The 17,992-nt window shown below is 40.1% G+C and overlaps 1 protein-coding gene across 1 annotated transcript in view; it reads left to right on the top strand.

The window, feature by feature from the left end:
- Positions 1-17,992, top strand: part of MBNL2 (muscleblind like splicing regulator 2) — a 172,958-nt gene that overhangs the window by 59,084 nt on the left and 95,882 nt on the right. The window contains exon 2 of the mRNA XM_015557598.1: positions 6,836-7,615. Coding sequence (XP_015413084.1) covers positions 7,442-7,615 — 174 coding nt within the window. The 5' untranslated portion in view covers positions 6,836-7,441. The remainder of the gene's footprint in view (positions 1-6,835; positions 7,616-17,992) is intronic.

Below are 17,992 nucleotides of genomic sequence, written 5' to 3'. Positions count from 1 at the left end.
CCCCCCCCCCCCCGCCTCAGAAATGTACAAACTAGCTACAGAGCACTGGCAAGGCAAGGACACCTGGGGCCCACAGCCCGGGCTTGTCTGTGAGGTGGAGATTGAAGGGAGGTGGCCTCCTCCGTTGCAGAATGAAAGGCCCTGCTTTCCAAGCTCTCCATGCTGCATCCCGGAGCAGCTGTGAAAGAACGCAAGCAGCAAAATTCCTTTCTACAGTCAAATGTCACAGATGTCTGAAAATCTAACACCTAGGCCAGTTTCTTAATATATTTCTGAAAAATGAAGTGTCGTGTAAGTAAAGACCCTAAAAATAGCTTGGGATTGATTATTTTGTGAAGTTGAATGGCGGGGCCTTTGGCATTTCAGGACACACAAGAGCCTTGTTTCTTTATCCTTGAACTTCAGTCTTGCCTTTGCTTTGAAGATGAGCCCCACAGCTAACCTTGGTATTTGTTCTAGCTGGCTGTCTGGGAGTGTGGGTGCTACAAAGCAGCCCCTCTGTAAAGACTTCCAGCAAAAGGGCTTGGAAATGCGGCAGCTGGTCAGCAGGGACCACCCCTCCCTCAGACAAAGTCTTATAAACAAAGCCCCATGCACCCCCACCAAGTGCCTGAACAAAGTCTGCAGGCCATGAGTTGGTCTGGTTTTTCATTCTCATAGAATGAGGTCTTATCTGGGACATATCTCTCAGGTGTTTTCTGTTTAGTCTAGATGTGTTTTGTTTGTTTTTATTGATTAGAAACATAGCCATGGGGGGGAATGCCCCCAGCCTGCCTTCCTGGAATTGTTTCTGTGAGAATCAGTGAACCCAAGATGCTGTGATTAACTCAGGACAGACATCTTTGTTCCCTGAGCAACCAGCAGGATGCCTGGCCCACAGGAGGGCGGCAAGAAATGCTTACTACTGTGGTTCTCAGACTTGAGCTTGCTTCAGAGGCACACCCTGCAGAGCTTGTTAAAACAGATTGCTGGGCCCCACCCCCAGGTTCTGGCTCAGGACCTCTGAGCAGGAACCTGAGAACCTGCACTTCGAACAGGCTCCCCCGGGTGGCTGCTGCTGCTGTTGGAGAATCGCTGGGCTGAGGATTCTGGGTTTTGAAGTTCAAATAATTTATCCCTGGGAAAGCTCCTTACCCCTAACCTACTTGGCAGCAACAGGGTAAAAGCCAGTCACACCTGCTGGAATGTTCCTACAGGATAATACTGAAATCCCCTATTTGTAGCCTTATTCCTTTAAATTAGACCCTGGTCCGTATGAAAACACAAATGCTCATTGGAGGAGAATCAGGAGTTCATATGACAAACATTTGTTGAGCATATTCTACATACCAGTCACTAACCTGAACTCTGCAGATTTGAAAATCAATATTTACAGTTCTTATGAATTCGAGAATAAAGATATCTACTTAAAAATAATTACCAGACAGCCCAGCTGGTGTGGCTCATGGTTGAGTGTTGACCTATGAACCAGGAGGTCATGGTTTGATTCCCTGTCCAGGGCACATGCCTGGGTTGTGGGGGTTGATCCACAGTAGGGGGTGTGCAGGAGGCAGTTGATCAATGATTCTCTGTCATCATTGATGTTTCTATCTCTCTCTCTCTCTCCCTTCCTCTCTGAAATCAATAAAAATATATTTAAAAAATGATTATCAGACAGTGTGGAAAGATGGCCCACAGGGTGATCATCAAAAGAAAATGAAGGGAGTCAGGCAGAAGCATCACTGCAGGGTGCAGGTTGGTAAGGCCCTGGCAGCCTGGTGACTCAGCTGATCCTTCAAGGGAAAGACCTTCTCCTCCTCTGTGAGGGACTTAGAAAGACAGGAGGGGGAGGCAGCAGGAAGTTGCTGAATGCCCAAGGAGGACAAGGAAAGAAACATGCCAACAAAGAAACAAGGCCAGAGGAACAACTGGGAACAACCACTTCAAAATTCTAGGTTCCACACTGGAAGGAGCCAATGGGAGTGGGATTGACTGGGATGTTGGCAGTAACACTGAGGCACATGTCAAAAAGAAGTGAGAAAACGAAAGAAAAATAGTAGAAAATAATGTGAGCAGGAGACCCTGCTTCCCAGTTCAGTCCAGAAACTTCTAAGAATGATAGACGGTGCCTTGCATGTCATCAGGGCCAGGGCTGGCATATTGGAGAACTTTGTGAGCATTAAAAATGTATCTGTATTTATACATTTCTCTGTGCAGATGAACTAGAAAATGCTGCCTGTTCTTCCCCACTCACGCAGGGCACTGAGGAATGTATTCAAACTAAGAAAGCTCTCGATCGATGCTACCTGTGTATTCAGGCTATACATCACACCCAGAGTGATTTCTTGGGCCATAAAAATATTTCATTCATTTCTGGGTTAGTAGAAGCTGGAGAAAGAAAGCAGGCTTCAGGCCTTTGTAGTGACACTGTGGGTTTTGTACTTGGAGAAATTTCTCTGTGGGTTCCTTTTGGCTGCAAAATAAGATGGTCTGAGAAATGAGGGATGCTCCAGATAAGTGGCCCCAAGTGGACCTCGCAGTCAGCTCTTTGATCTCTGAGGCACTGTCCTGCTTTTAGAATCTCTGGCTGGAGCTGATCCACCTGGTCATTGACACACTGACGGGGGAGGAAGCCTGGAAGTGGATTTATTCAATAAATATTTATAGAGCAACTCCTCCTTTCATCACCTTGCATTTGGGTAGCACTTTACTGTTTACAAAGTCTTTTATGTTTCCTCTATAATCTGTCCTTCATGGCAGCAACCTTGTAATGTAGACAGGAACTATTATAAACATTTTACAGATGAAGAAACTGGATCGCAGAGAAATTGACTTACCCAAGGTCATGTGAAGGATCCTTGGCAAAAGGAGAGCTAGAAATGCTGGCTGTTAGGATGGGGTACTTTCCACCAATCCAGAGAATTCTATGTTGGCTGATAGAAGAAATGCACAAGACCCTAAAACAGTGATGACGAACCTCTGACACGCGAACTCATTTTTTTGGTTGATCTTTCTTTGTTAAATGGCATTTAAATATATAAAATAAATATCAAAAATGTAAGTCTTTGTTTTACTATGGTTGCAAATATCAAAAAATTTCTATATGTGACACGGCACCAGAGTTAAGTTAGGGTTTTTCAAAATGCTGACACGCCAAGCTCAAAAGGTTCGCCATCACTGCCCTAAGACAGTGCCATCAAGAGAAATATAATGTGAGCTACATAGATAATTCTGAATGTTAAGGCACTAAAAAGAAGCAAGTGAGTTTAATTTTAATAATAATGTTTATTGCAATTTGTTAAAATATTATCAGTTCACCCTTAATAACTGTTAAATAATATTAATTAGATGTTTTCACGTTTTGTTTCACACTGAGTTGTTGAAATTACTGTGTATTTTAAAATACACACTGATTTTCTACCCATCTCAACTTGGATACTGAATTTTGATCGGAAATAGTTGATCTGTATTTAGACCTCATAAAATGTACAACTGAAAAGTAGATTCATGTGCTCAAGTCAGTCCAAGAACACTTAAAACTTTTCCAATAACTACATTGAGGATCAGTTTTAAGTTGAATTTACAATAATTAAGAATACACAAAATGTTTAAATTTAGTTCCTCTGTGGCACTTGGTCACATTTCATGTGTTCAATGGCCACACGTGGCTAGTGGCTTCTATTTTAAAGAGTAAAACCCTGGCATGTCACCCTTCCTCCCAGGAAGTGGCAGTCTGTATTTTGGTTTATGTGTTCATACAGTTTAATCTTGTCCTTTGGTGGCCATGTTAAAAGCTGGTCTCCATCCTTACCCGTCAGTACCCATCTCCTTTAGTGGCCTCCTCTAACCTAATTCAGATCTGCTCCCACTCCCTCATTCCCACAGCTGCCTGCCTATACCCTCCAGAAGATGGAGGTTGTGAAGGCCCCAGAGAGGTGGTATCTTTGATAAAAGTAGCTCTATAGCCTTTAGGCTAGAAGCAGAGAACAATCTGGGAGAAAGAGTGGATTTACGGGAGGTGAGGATAGCGATATGTTTAGGTGCAATGTGATGCCCCTTCCTTTCCTTCTGGAACAGCTTTGACATACACAGGACTCTGGCCATCAGAAAGCTTGGCTCCTCTGCTTTTAAAAGCAAGTTCATCTTGATAGAGTCTGGCCATCTAAATTCTGGTTGGACTTTCCTCGTAAGTAGAAATGGTCAACTGTCTCCCAGAAAAAAAAAAAATTGTCTTGTTATCTAAGAAAAAGTGTACTCCATTCATGGGACTGGGTTGAGGGCATTGTTCCTGTTTTAAGATGCCAGGCCGGTGTGGCTGAATACTCAAGTGGAATGAACGTCATCCCCAGTTCAATTCCTGGTCAGAGCACATGCTTGGGTTGCAGGCTCTATCCCCAGTCGGGGCATGTGGGAGACAGCCGATAGATGTTTCTCTCTCATCGATGTTTCTATCTCTCTCTCTCTCCCTCTTCCTCTCTCTCTAAAATCAGTTTAAAAAAACATACTAAAAATTAACGAAATACTTTGAGTACTTATTTGTTCACCATCACTGCATAAATACATATTTGCCTGTTTCTTTTCCTACAAGGGAAGCCTGGGCAGAGACTATGATGCTGCCTTTGAGAATGAGCATTCCTGTGTCTTTGTTGTCCTGTAACTCCATTGGACCTTGGTCCATAGGATTCATGGGCTCCATAAATATTTCGAAAATATAAGTTAGACGTGTCCAAGCCATCATTTTACATCTCCTTTAGTGCCTCAGCTCCACTGAATACACACACAGAAAGGGCTCCTTTTCCCTCGCTCCCCTCATCCTTTGTTCTCCAAGGGGGTAAGAGTTGGGGGTTGAGGTAATGAGGGTGCAGGTCCAGGCTGGTCTGTGAAACCTGACCCAGAGTAAATTTGGTTATTAAACTCATCTTCTTAAATGCCTTAAGTTAAGCTATTTGATGTTAGCTGCTGGGAACACAATGCTGCCAATCAGACAAGCAGGAGCCTGCCTGTCCCCTCAAATATTTTACAATTAGAGTGAGGTATGTCTCATAGCTTTCAAGGTTGCCAATTTCCTTAAATGCCCATCCAATTAAAACTCATTCAAACACTTCTACTAATAAGTAAAAGAAATCTTGGGATGAAGTAGCCCTTTCCACTCATCCCAAGAGATGTCCTGCTAAATAAATGTTCCCATGATCAGATAAGTTTAGAGACACCATTGCTTCTCTTCCTTATTAGAGAGTCATTCAAGGCCAGGAGAGAAAAAGCCCTATTGCATGGAAGCCTGTTCAGGTTGGTTTACCTGGAGTTAACTAAACTTAACGGATTGTGGGGCCTACTTTTCTAGGGAGCACTTACAAACCACTTATGGATTATTGTTCTCTGAACTTATTTGGAACATGCTGATTTTCAATAATACACTTCTAGTCTCCATTAAGTTTTTAGTTATACAATTTTTGGAAGAACATCAAGGCTAGGCAAGTATTTATGGTTGCTTGTGACATATACAATTTGTGAAAATGATCAACTTCCGATATTTAGCCCTTTATTCATGCTTGACCCCAATAATGTTAAAGTGTCAATGTTTTAATAATTTCACAATCCTTGAAAATAGTAAAAGAAATGAAATAGGCTGATTTTAGAAATCTGAATTTACTAATTATATTTCTGTTGAAGATGTTTAATTCCAGCATTCCACAGAACAGAGCCATTTTTATTTTTATTTTTTAATAATTCTTCATTGTTGAAAGTATTGCATACATCCCCTTGTTTCCCCCATTGACCCCTTGGAGCCCAACCCCCCCATCCAGGCCTTTAGCACCCTATTGTCTGTGTCTATGGGTAATGCACATATGCATTCAAGGCCTTTGATTGAGGACCTCCCACCCACCCACTCTCCCTCTGAGATTCCGCACTAACAGAGCCATTTTAGATTTAGACTGAAGTCTAAACTGAGCTAACCTGAAACTAACTTGCATGCCTTCAGTCAGTGAGTCAATCAGCACTTAAATCATCAATAATTACTTTAAAAAAATAATATTTTTACTGATTTCAGAGAGGAAGGGAGAGGGAGAAATAGAAACATCAATGGTGAGAGAGAATCATTGATCAGCTGCCTCCTGCATGCCCCACACTGGGGATCAAGCCTGCCACCCAAGTATGTGCCCTGACCAGGAATCAAACCATGACCTCCTGGTTCATAGGTCAATGCTCACCACTGACCATGCTGGCCGGGCATCAAAATAAATATTTTTTGAGGACCTAATAGCCATGAACTAAGGCTCTAAGATACAGGATTGAAAACTACAAACACTCCTTATTCTCAAGTGCTCTTAGCACAGAGTGGGATACTAACCTTAAGGAAGTAATAACAGTAGACAGAAAAGTATGAGAATAAATATCAGGAAACTTCTACCTATTCAGCTCTAAGTTCAAATCTCCATAAACTAGAAAGGATATAAAGGAGGGGCCCACATTTCATCCAAAAATGACAATATCCTTATTATATAAGGAGAGACACATCCCAGATAGTTGTTTGTAACATTTTCAATAATAAAATCAATGGCCCAAATGTGAAATTAATTGGAAGCCACAATTCTATTGCACTGTTTTAGCGATTAAGCCCATTAGATTGAATTGTTTCTGAATGCCTAATTATTGTGTCTGCCACACTCATCTCTTCGAGTCGTTCCTAACTTTTGGACTGCTGCCTGGATCGTCTCTGCAATACGGTTGTAGTTGAGAATAAGCTCAAAGCGCTCAGTTGCATTTTTGCAAATTCTAGATAAGAGCTAAGGAGTTTGTTCAAGTGTCGATTCCCTCAAGTTTGGGTGACAGTTGATATTTTATTGGTGTTTTTCAGGTCCATGATTTAAAAGTGCCTGTGGGAAGTCACTTTGGCTGGAAACTGCAGCCAGGGAGCTCCTGTGTTTTCAAGTCTTGTTTTCCTGTCCAATACACGTTACGTCGACCTTACAAGTGGATGAAGATACCTCAGTTGTCTGACTTTACCAACGACTTGTTTTCAGAGTTTATAAAGGTGGGAGGAAACAGAAATCCTGCTAAGAGCTGAACATCTAAGTGGCTTCTTCTCCAGCACCATCGATAGCTGTGAGCTTCGAACTGGATATATTCTCCCAAGGAGAGCTGTGATATTGAAGTTCCTTATTAGAAACAGTGTGTCTGCAACACAATCAGGGGACTGGGACACTGACAGCCAGAGATGACACTGAGCATGCTTTTGTTTCGGCCTGCAGTCTTCAGGCGGGGCACATTGATGGATGAGTGACTGCTTGCCAATACATTCTCTTCTCACGCTGTTCCTTGGATTGGACTTCATTAAGCAATTTATCACTTAACCTTCAGACTTACATGTGGGGGCTTTCACAACAATAGTTTTGCATCGTTGGAACTTGGGTTGATTGAGTCACTGAACAGAAACGAACAGAGTCCAAATTACTTGCTTGCCATGGCTTTGAATGTTGCCCCAGTCAGAGACACTAAATGGCTGACGTTAGAAGTCTGCAGACAGTTCCAGCGAGGGACCTGCTCGCGCTCCGACGAGGAGTGCAAATTTGCTCACCCCCCCAAAAGTTGCCAGGTTGAAAATGGAAGAGTAATCGCCTGCTTCGATTCCCTAAAGGTAAGACAGTGCATTGAATGTCATAGCAACGCCACACTGAACTTCCAAATGAAATGTTTTTCATTGTACTTTTACAGAAGTTGGACAATTGTTTTTAGATTCTGTTTTCTTATTTGTGGTGACTATTGGGAGATTTTCATTCATTTTTTTCATATCAAGCCTAGATAAATTTTTTACAGATCCATGTTTAATTTAAAAATACGTGATGCTATGTTTTTGGTATGGCATGACATTCATGTACCCGAGTTTTAAATCAAAGTCTGGCTTGTGATAACTAAAGATAAATATTTTATTAATGTTTGATCTTCTGGAGGTTATATACAGGTGAAGAAATTGATGTGTCACTTACGTGTGCCAGTTATCTGATTCACCTCTTGAAGAATTTTCTACTCCTGTGGCTTTCTTTTTTTTTTTTCTTTATTGATTAAGGTATTACATATGTGTCCTTATCGTCCCATTCCCCCTAACCCCCTCACTTATGCTCTCACCCCCCTTTTGTCTGTGACCATTGGTTAGGCTTATATGCATGCATACAAGTCCTTTGGTTGATCTCTCCCCCTCACCCCCACCCTCCCCTACCTTACCTCTGAGGTTTGACGGTCTGATCAATGCTTCTCTGTCTCTGGATCAGTTTATGTTGTTCATTACATTCCATAAATGAGTGAGATCATGTGATACTTATCTTTCTCTGTCTGGCTTATTTTGCTTAACATAACACTCTCCATGCTGTTGCAAATGGTAAGAATTCCTTCTTTTTTACCTCAGCGTAGTATTCTATTGTGTAGATGTACCACAGTTTTTAATCCACTCATCTGCTGATGGGCACTTGGGGCTTTCTTTCTTGACCAAGGACTTCCTAAAATACTTCTGAATATGATTTTCATTCTCTTTGACAATTTGACATGCCTAACAAATTGTTGAGTACACCCTCAATACTCCTTGAGAACCTACTATATGAAAGTTAACATATAACACATCACAGAAGAAACTAATGTGATTCAAGATTATGTTCCTTGATGAGTTCACTGGTAGGAAAAATGAAGCAAGCACATCAGCAAACAACTATAACTCAAGACAGAAAGGGGCACATGCCTTAAAGGGAGAGTAGAGAGACACCTTCTGTGAGGGTCGATAGAGGAGAGAGCTGGCTTCTCCTAACAACTGACTGTTTCAAGAAATGTTTTTGAAGGCTGTGCACCTGAGTTGTATACTGAGTTGGGTAGAGTTTGGACTTAAAGAAATGGAAAAATAATAATAATAAATCTAATAGAAGGAAATGGGGAGACTTAGCCCATAATTCTTTGAGGTTTATTTTGCCCTAAAATTGTGGATTCTATGAAACTCAGATTGTCTATGACAGTCCTAACATTATCAGATCTTGTTTACAATGGAAATAAGTAAGATCTATAGCTTAAAAAGAGCTTAATATTTACATCTCTGCATAACTTTATTTAAATAAGATTACCAAGCAGTTAAAAAAATGTTGGTTCATGCTCTTGATAAATGACTTGGGAAATTACTGTGTATGAGTTTACAAAGTAGTGTTCTTAGCCTATTCTTGGGTTTGAAGGGACTGGATAAGTTATTTGGGGAAATTTTCATCTTAAAGTAAAAAAAGTGTCATAAAACTTTTAAGTCAAAATTAAAATAAAAGATTTTAAATCATTTATTTTAGTATGCATTAAAGGGTAAATTTATCTATACACTAAAAACAGAAGACTACATTGATATCCCAAAAGAAGTCTTTTAAGGGTTAAAATTTTAAAAAATAGATATACTATTTACCTCACTAACTACCCCTATTTCATTCATCTTTAATCATTAAAAAATATTAGATTGGACTTTAAAATTATGAATCATTTTGTCTACACATAAATGAATAGATGGACAAATTATAATTCATATAAACTATAACAGTATAAGCAATTCTTATGTTAGTTTTTATTTTGCTTTTATAGTCAAAAAAGAAAACTAAGTATTCATTTGCTTCTGTGATCATCACCAGTAGAAGCAGTCACTATAAAAGGCAGTGTAGATTGAAAACTAGATAGCAAGAACTTCCACATACCAAAGAGGTCAGCAACGAGAAATTCATTTTCCAGCCCAGCCAGCATGGTTCAATGGGCAGCCAGCAGGTCACAGTTCGATTCCTGGTCAGGGCACATACCCAGGTTGTGGGCTCAACCCCCAGTGAGGGGCGTGCAGGAAGCAGCCAATCAATGATTCTCTCTCATTGTTTATGTTTCTATCTCTATCTCCCTCTCCCTTCCTCTCTGAAATCAGTAAAAGTATCTTTTTTTAAAAAAAGAAATTCACTTTCCAGATTATCCCTAATTCCTTCATTTTGTTTACCCAAGCCTTCTCCGATATTAACTATTAAACTAACATTTTAGCTAGTCTCTTAAAACTTTTGATTTTTTAAACTAATTAGGGAAAAATTCCTGACCTATTAAAGGTACATGTTTCATGACTATCAACAAGACAACAGATCTTTACAATTCATTACCTCACCATGGATTCTCCAGGGCCATAATTGCTTAAGGATTCCAACCCACGGAGAAAGTAACCAAGAACAGTTATATTTACTGTAAAAACATAAACCAAGCCATGAGAATGTCGAGCACTGTTCAAATGAAAAGGAACTTTACCCTTTGAAACAGCATGGAGGGATCTGAAGAGTGCTATGCTAAGTGAAATAAGCCAGTCAGAGAAAGACAAGTATCACATGATCTCACTCATATGTGGAATCTAATGAACAAAATAAACTGTTGAACAAAATAGATCCAGAGACATAGAAGCATGGAACAGACTATGAGATCTCAGAGGGAAGCCAGGGATAGGTTGGTGGGAGGGAAGAGATCAACCAAAAACTTGTATGCATATATGCATAACCCATGGACACAGACAATAGTGTGGTGAAGGCCTGGGGCGGGGGAAGGGCCTGGGCTAGATGGGGTCAATGGCAGAAAAAGGGGATATCTGTAATACTTTCAACAATAAAGATTTAAAAATAAATAAATAAATAAATTGGATCGTTTAAAAAGAATCATTTTCAGAAGTGTCTAATAGAACCGTTTTCCAGTGTTGACGCCTAGCTACAGATTGCCTCAAGTCATCGGCTCCCTTTTAGAATTGTAAATGTTCAGCTTATTTGAGTGTGTGTTATATATTTTTTAAGTTGTCAAACTATAAAGAATGTGAAAAGAGCCCACAGGCACAGGAGGAGGGCCAGCATCTAAATGCCTGCTCAACCACTTCCCCGCGGTGGGTGTGTCGTTTATCACATCTGATCTTTGTTGTCTCATCAGTAGGAGAGGACAATCGCCTGTGAAACTGACTGAAGGGCGCACAGTGTCCAGCACGGTGCAGGCCTATTCACTTCGCAAGGTGGTTGTAAGGATTGCAAGTCCTTACGACTGAGACTGGCAAATAAAACACTCACTCGAAAATCAGTAGCTAAAAAAAGAGTGACGATGCTGATAATAATTGAGCTATTTGATTTTATTTCATCGAAATGTTAAAAAGACAGTGTTGGCCAGTAGCAGCAGCCTGCAATAGAGAAAAGGGCAGGGGCATTGAAGTCAGACAGGCCAGGCTTGAAGAAACCCTGGCTGGGACACATTATTTTACCTCCTTGACTTCAGCTTCCTCCTATTTAAAATTGATATAATAATTCCTACTTCATGAGATTACTTCAAAGGCTAACTGGTCTAAGACATGCCAGATGCCCAGCGCAGGGCCGGACATGGTGGGCACTGGCAATGTTCGTTTCTTTCCCTTCTTACTAAAGTATCACAGGGCAGGTACTGATTTTATGACTGGCTATCCAGGCAAGAGTCTTAAAATGCCCAATTCTTAAAGCATCCAACTCTTCATGTGTCCAAACTCACAAAACTACTGTGTGAGTGCTAATGCCTCAGTGATACAAATTAGTCATGACATTAAAAGCGATAATGTTTGAGGCAGGCATCATTTTTATTGTTATTGAAATGATATTTTCTGCAAACACTGGGAGGTATTTTTATTCCTAAAAATAAGTACAAGGAATCGGTGTTGACCTACCCATATAGAGACAAGTCAGTTGTGAGGCTGAGGTATTCCTTTTTGTTTTGTTTTGTTTTGTTTTGTTTTTGTGACGAGTTATTTGTATACAGGAGTACACTTCCATAAATGCATACTAAACAAATGTGTGGATGTTTGGAAAAGAGATTTGCTGAACTCTTGGAAAAGAGAGTTTTACATCTATAAATGCTTTTATAAAAGATGTTTCAGAAAATATAGCAGAGCTGTTGCTGTGGCATTTGTATTTTATTCACAATGCTTACCTTGTTGCGTTTTATGTGAAACTACTGAGCATGCAAGAATTTGTGGTTTTGTTGTTGGTACAGTATTATTATGAACAGTGGAATAGCTTCTATCTTTTCTGGAAGGCCAGAACATCCTGGAACATTGTATTCCACAGTCAGGTTAACTTAACAAAATACCAATTGCTTCAAAGCAACAAACATCTCCGTAGCAGAGGCCTTGACCACCATCTCTACTCGTTTATGTCCATATAACAGTTGCCCTCTCAGTTTGAGATTTTTCTTTTCAGGTTCTTCCTCCTGTAAATGATAGAAACTCATGTGAATTTCTTTGCAAATTGAAACCTTCAGAGAGGAGTAAGTGAAGCAGCTTTAACACACTGAGATTAAAGTTTTGGCATTTATCACTTTCATCGGCATTTAATATATTTGCTCCAACATCTGAATTTGAATTCAGCTTCAAAAGAACCATTTTTAAAAGTATGTTGCTAATTTTTGCAAAAAAAAACCAAAAAAAAAACAAACACTCCTAGAGTCTTTGAGAAAATTGTTTAGACCTTACATTATCTTTCAGGATAAAAACCAGTACAAAGACAGTGTGATTCTCTTCATGCCTAAGTCAGATGATGTCACTCCTCTATTCAAGGCCTCCAGTGGAATCCCATGTTGCCCTGAGTAAAGATCTTTCAATCCTTACGAAAGCTATCGAGGGTCCAGGAGATCTGCTTCCCACCCTCAGTCACCGGCTTCAGACCTACCACTGTACCCTCAGCCAGCCACTCCAGTCCTGCCACTTCTCCGCTGTCCCCAGATGCACTGAGTAGGTCGCTGACCTTGGGTGTGTGCACTTGCTCTTTGCTCTGTCGGGTATATTCTTGCCTCAGTGATATGAAAGCTGTCCTCTCATTCCCTTCTGATCAAAAATGCCAACAGTGAGGGCTTTCTGCCAGCCTTATTTCCAACAGCAGTTCTCTCATTGCTGGGATCCCATTTCCTCATCACCTTGCTTTCCTCTTCTCCTGCTCACACATTTGGGTTTTGTTCTCCATTGGTCTCCCTACTCCACTCTGCCAGAATAAAAACTCCATGTTGATGAGGATCATAACCATTTTTTTTATCACTGTGGTATCCCCAGAGCCTAGGACAGCATCTTGTACATAGCAGATGCTCAGTCAGTGTTTGTCGTGTCGTAGGGCATGTTTATCAAGGAAGTATTCAAGCCTCGCAAATAGAGCTGCTGCCTATGGCTGTACAGGGGTGCACTGCATAGTAGCGATGCATTTCTCATCGTAGCCTATGTGATTGGCACCCCTGGAGTTGTGCAGTGCAACACCTATGCGTCAGTATCCCAATAGATTTTAAAATCAGGGAGCTCTGTGCAGGGATCAGAGATACTGGTGACTCAGGAAGTATAATGCAACATTGGAAAGTTGACAAGTAAATGATTTCATTTTTCTGAAGCTACATGTGATACAGAAACTATGTTTTTTAATTCTCCAATTCTTTCTAAATTTCAAAAATGTAAAAAAGTAGATCCTGCTCATTTACCTAAGGGATGCTGGCTGTCAGTTGGCTGATGGCAAATAAAATTTTAGTCTTCTTATTTATGGATGAAAATTTTAAAATTAAAAGTGGTAGGTATGTGACCATTTTGGACAGTCCTTAATAACATATGAAAAAAGATATCAGAATATGTCCTTGACCTTAATTTGTGTTCCTGAGCTCTTAAATAGAGGTTAATTCTTTTTGTAAAAATTACTTGAGTATTTTCTAAATTATATGCCTAATTTTGGCCTGATTCAAAAATATAATCTCAGACAATTATTTTATTATCAGTAGAAATCACTGTAGTAATACAATGCCTACGATCTGCCAGGAACTTTTCATGTGTTATCTATTTATTCCAAAATTTATGTAAGGTAACTATTATATAATCAGCCATTACAGAGGTTCAAAAATGTAAGTAACTCACATGTAACTCATAAATAATGGAGAAGGGACCTGATCTGGGGACTGTGACTTCAAATCTGGCACCATCATTTCCCTCCTCCTAACCCCTCTTACAGAATAAATAATTGGTGCAAATAATTCTAAAACTCTTCATAACTTAATTATACTCAGTTTAACAAGTTTAGCATATTAGAATATTTTTAAAGAAACCTTGTAAATTGGAAGCCCCCAGGAATAAACCTGTTCAGAAAATTAAATATTAAATATTTAAAATAGAAACTGCAAGAGAAAGCAAGGCATATGTATTTATTTCTGTTTGTATCTGTATACAAATATTGTACCATCACTGACTAGGCCTCAGTAACTTAAGTGCTTTTGTCCAAGATGTGTGTGTGTGTGTGTGCTGGTGTGTGTGTGTGTGTGTGTGTGTGTGTGTGTTCTCCCCTGTGATTCTGAAATCATATGTGATGTCATGTTATGATGTAATAAAATGTAGGACAGCTTCATAGTTTAAGGATTCTTGGATCCACCAATTATTAGTTCCTGCATAAGAGGTCCACTTCCCTATCATCTGTCTTGTACCCTCCCCATCAATCAACCACATCTCCTTCATGCCCTCCCTCAACACTGTGCAGACTTCCATGCACCAGTTTTCTCCTCTAAGTAAGTGCCCCAGTGCAAGCCTGTAAGCGTCTCAAAGACAGGATTGTGTCCCCTTCATCTTTGTGCCCCAGCACCTAGCATGGCTTCTGGCACCTAGCGGAAATGCAGTAATAACCATCCGAAGAATGCATCCCCACAACTTTTCAAAATGGACTTATTGATGATCATCAGTGAACCTCAGACCCAAATCTTTTCTGCATCACCGTTCACCATTCCCTCGCACATCTCCATTTTGTTTTGTAAGCCCAGTCAGCCTCTCCTTAGAATTCTCTCCTGCTCTTCCCCCTTCCCCCTCCCTGCTCCTGGCTCTTGTGCCACTCCAACCTTCCTTCCTATTTTACCTCTAATGCCACCTCTTCCTCCCCTTGCTCCCTAACATGGAGTCTCTCCAAGACTGTGTTGGATTTTTCCTAGATCGGGTTCAGTGATCAGTTCTAAAAGTGTGTCTGCACGCACGTATTCAATTCCCACATCTGTGCCGATCAGCCCCAATTCTGCTGTGTGCCCTTTCCTTGACAACTCTGTATGAATGGTCTATTGTCCCCTGCAGCTCAGCACGTCTAAATCCAAACTCTTCATCCTGTCCCCACCCCAAGCCATCACCCCACTTCAACCCTATGCCTTGTTCCCCAGACACAAAACCTTAATGTGATCCTGTTCACCATGCCAAGGACTCTTAGTTTGTTTTTTGTTGTTGTTTTTTCTTCTCTCTCTGGTTGTAGGGAAGTATAACATCTTTAAAAACTAATAAAAACTATGGAACCTTTACCCAGAAAAGTGGCCATACTTACAGACTAGTCTGCAGTCTTGAGATCTCAAGGGTTTCATGTTGGTATCTAAAAGCTGTCTATGGACTGCAAGAGAAATCTGACACATTAAAGTGGGCACAAGAAGAACAGAGGGTCATGAAAGTTACTTTTTGGTTATTTCTCAAATTTGCCTACAGCCAAGATTAACACCACATCTTTCCTAATCAAGTCACATTCTGAGGGCCAGGAGGTTAAGACTTCAATATCTCTCTTTTTTTTGGGGGGGTGGGGGTGGGAGCTATAATTCAACCCATAACAATAATATCTAAACACTGTAAACTAATTGAATTAGCCCAGATTGGATTTCAGAATCTATCTCTACACACTGCCCTGAATAGCTACTAGCCATCGTTGGAGTTGGCAAGAGAGGAGGCTTAAAGAAATCCAGTCTTGCCCTAACCGGTTTGGCTCAGTGGATAGAGCATCAGCCTGCGGACTGAAGGGTCCCAGGTTCGATTCCTGTCAAGGGCATGTACCTTGGTTGCGGGCACATTCCCAGGAGGGGGTGTGCAGGAGGCAGCTGATCGATGTTTCTAACTCTCTATCCCTCTCCCTTCCTCTCTGTAAAAAAATCAATGAAATATATTTAAAAAAAAAAAAAAGAAATCCAGTCTTGCGCTGGCAGGTGCCTCAGTTGGCTGGAGTGTCGTTCTGTGCACCAAAAAGTTGTGACTTTGATTCCCAGTCAGGACACATACCCAGGTTGCAGGTTTGATCCTCCCTTGGGGCGCATATGGGAGGCAACCAATCAATGTTTCTCACTCACATCCATGTTTATATCTCTCTCTCTTCCCTCCCTCTCTCTATGAAATCAGTAAAAACATGTCCTTAGGTGAGGATTAAAAACAAAACAACAAAAAACTCCAGTCTTTGGTACTAAGTAGAAGGAATCATGATAAACTGGCATTTCTATGATTATAATATTCTGTGGTTAAAGTATGTAAGAAAAAATAACTCACAGAAAAAAATGGCAAAACTTATTTCCCCCCCCAAAAAAACTATGGCGTGAAATATTAAATTTAACCTTAATTATATTCTTTAATAGTTAAATTTGTTTATTATTCACTTTGCCTTGGGTGATGATGCTAGCTCTGGTTAGTCTCTCACCAAAGCACAGGGAGAAAGACACATTTATCATATTAAAGAATTTGTTTACTATTCTATTTGTTCTGAAATGGAAATAGCATTTTGTCAGTATCCTTTTTTCATTCAAATTGTGTGTGTGTGTGTGGGGGGGATATTTTAGGATGTTTTTAATATAATGACAAACTTGGAAGCAACAATTTAAAGTAAAAGCCCTGGCCTGAAAAATGTATATTTGATCCCTGGCTTTCCTGAATATAATATTATATAATTCCATCTTTATGGGCTCTAAGTGGCTCATCAGTAAATAGTCATTCAATCATTTGTTCCTTCATTCATTCCCTCTTTAGCAACAAGAGGTACAAACTCAAAACCTGCAGGAATCAGCAAGTAATATGAATGAGTGACTCAGCACTTACTGTTGGCAAGATACAGGACCAACCACTGGAGACTGCAGAAAATTAACTGAAGGGCACATAACCCTTCTAAGATGGCAGCTGCCACCCAGCAACAAACAGCTGTTGCCTGCCTTGTGAAAATCTTGGGGTTAAAAAAACACACAGATACAAATTTTGATGTGAAGCTTCACAGTTTATTTAATTTCTTTTAAATTTTTAATGTTTAATTAATTGTTTTGAGGTAACGTTGGTCACTAACCTTATGTAAGTTTAAGGTGTACAACATTATAATTTGATATCTGTATGAACGATAGCATATGTACTACCAATCCTTCAACTTTACCCACCATCATACATTTGACCTCTTTTACCCATTTCTCCCTCCCCTCACTCCCCTTCCCCTCTGATAGCCACCACTTTTTGTCTATATCTATGAGTTTGTTTTGTTTTGTCTTATTTGTTTGTTTCTTTTTGTTTTATATTCCTTCCACATATGAGTGATATCATATAGTTTTTGTTCTTTTCTGTCTTACTTATTTCACTTGTCTTAGCATAATACCCTCAAGGTCCACCCATGTTGTTGCAAATAGCAATATTTCACCGTTTTTATAGCTGAGTAATATTCCACTGTATACATGCGCCACATTTTTTATCTATTCATCTGTTGATGGACATTTAGGTTGTTTCCTTATCTTAACTATTGTAAATAGTGCTATAATGAAATAGGAATGCAGATAACTTTTTTAATTAGTGTTTTTTTTTCATATTCTTTAGATAAATGCCCAGAAGCAGAATAGCTGAATCATATGATAGTTCTATTCTTAACTTTTTAAAAATATTTTTTTTTCATTGATTTCAGAGAGGAAGGGAGAGGGAGAGGGATAGAAACATCAATGATGAAAGAGAACCACCAATCGGCTGCCTCTGCATGCCTCCAACTGGGGACCAAGCCCACAACTCGGGCATGTGCCTGGACCAGAATCGAGCCCAGGACCCTTCTGTCCACAGGCCAAGACTCCATCTACTGAGCCAAACCGGCCAGGGCAATTCTTAACTTGCTAAGGAATCTCCATACTGTTTTTCATCATGACTATACCAATTTACATTCCCATCGACCATGTATGAGGGTTCCATTTTCTCCATATCATTTCCAACACATGTTATTTCTTA

The sequence above is a fragment of the Myotis davidii genome, unplaced genomic scaffold (genome assembly GCF_000327345.1).
Source record: "Myotis davidii unplaced genomic scaffold, ASM32734v1 scaffold133, whole genome shotgun sequence".
Lineage (NCBI taxonomy): Eukaryota > Metazoa > Chordata > Mammalia > Chiroptera > Vespertilionidae > Myotis > Myotis davidii.
Note: the sequence above shows the minus strand (reverse complement) of the source record. Positions and strands in the feature narration are given on the sequence as shown.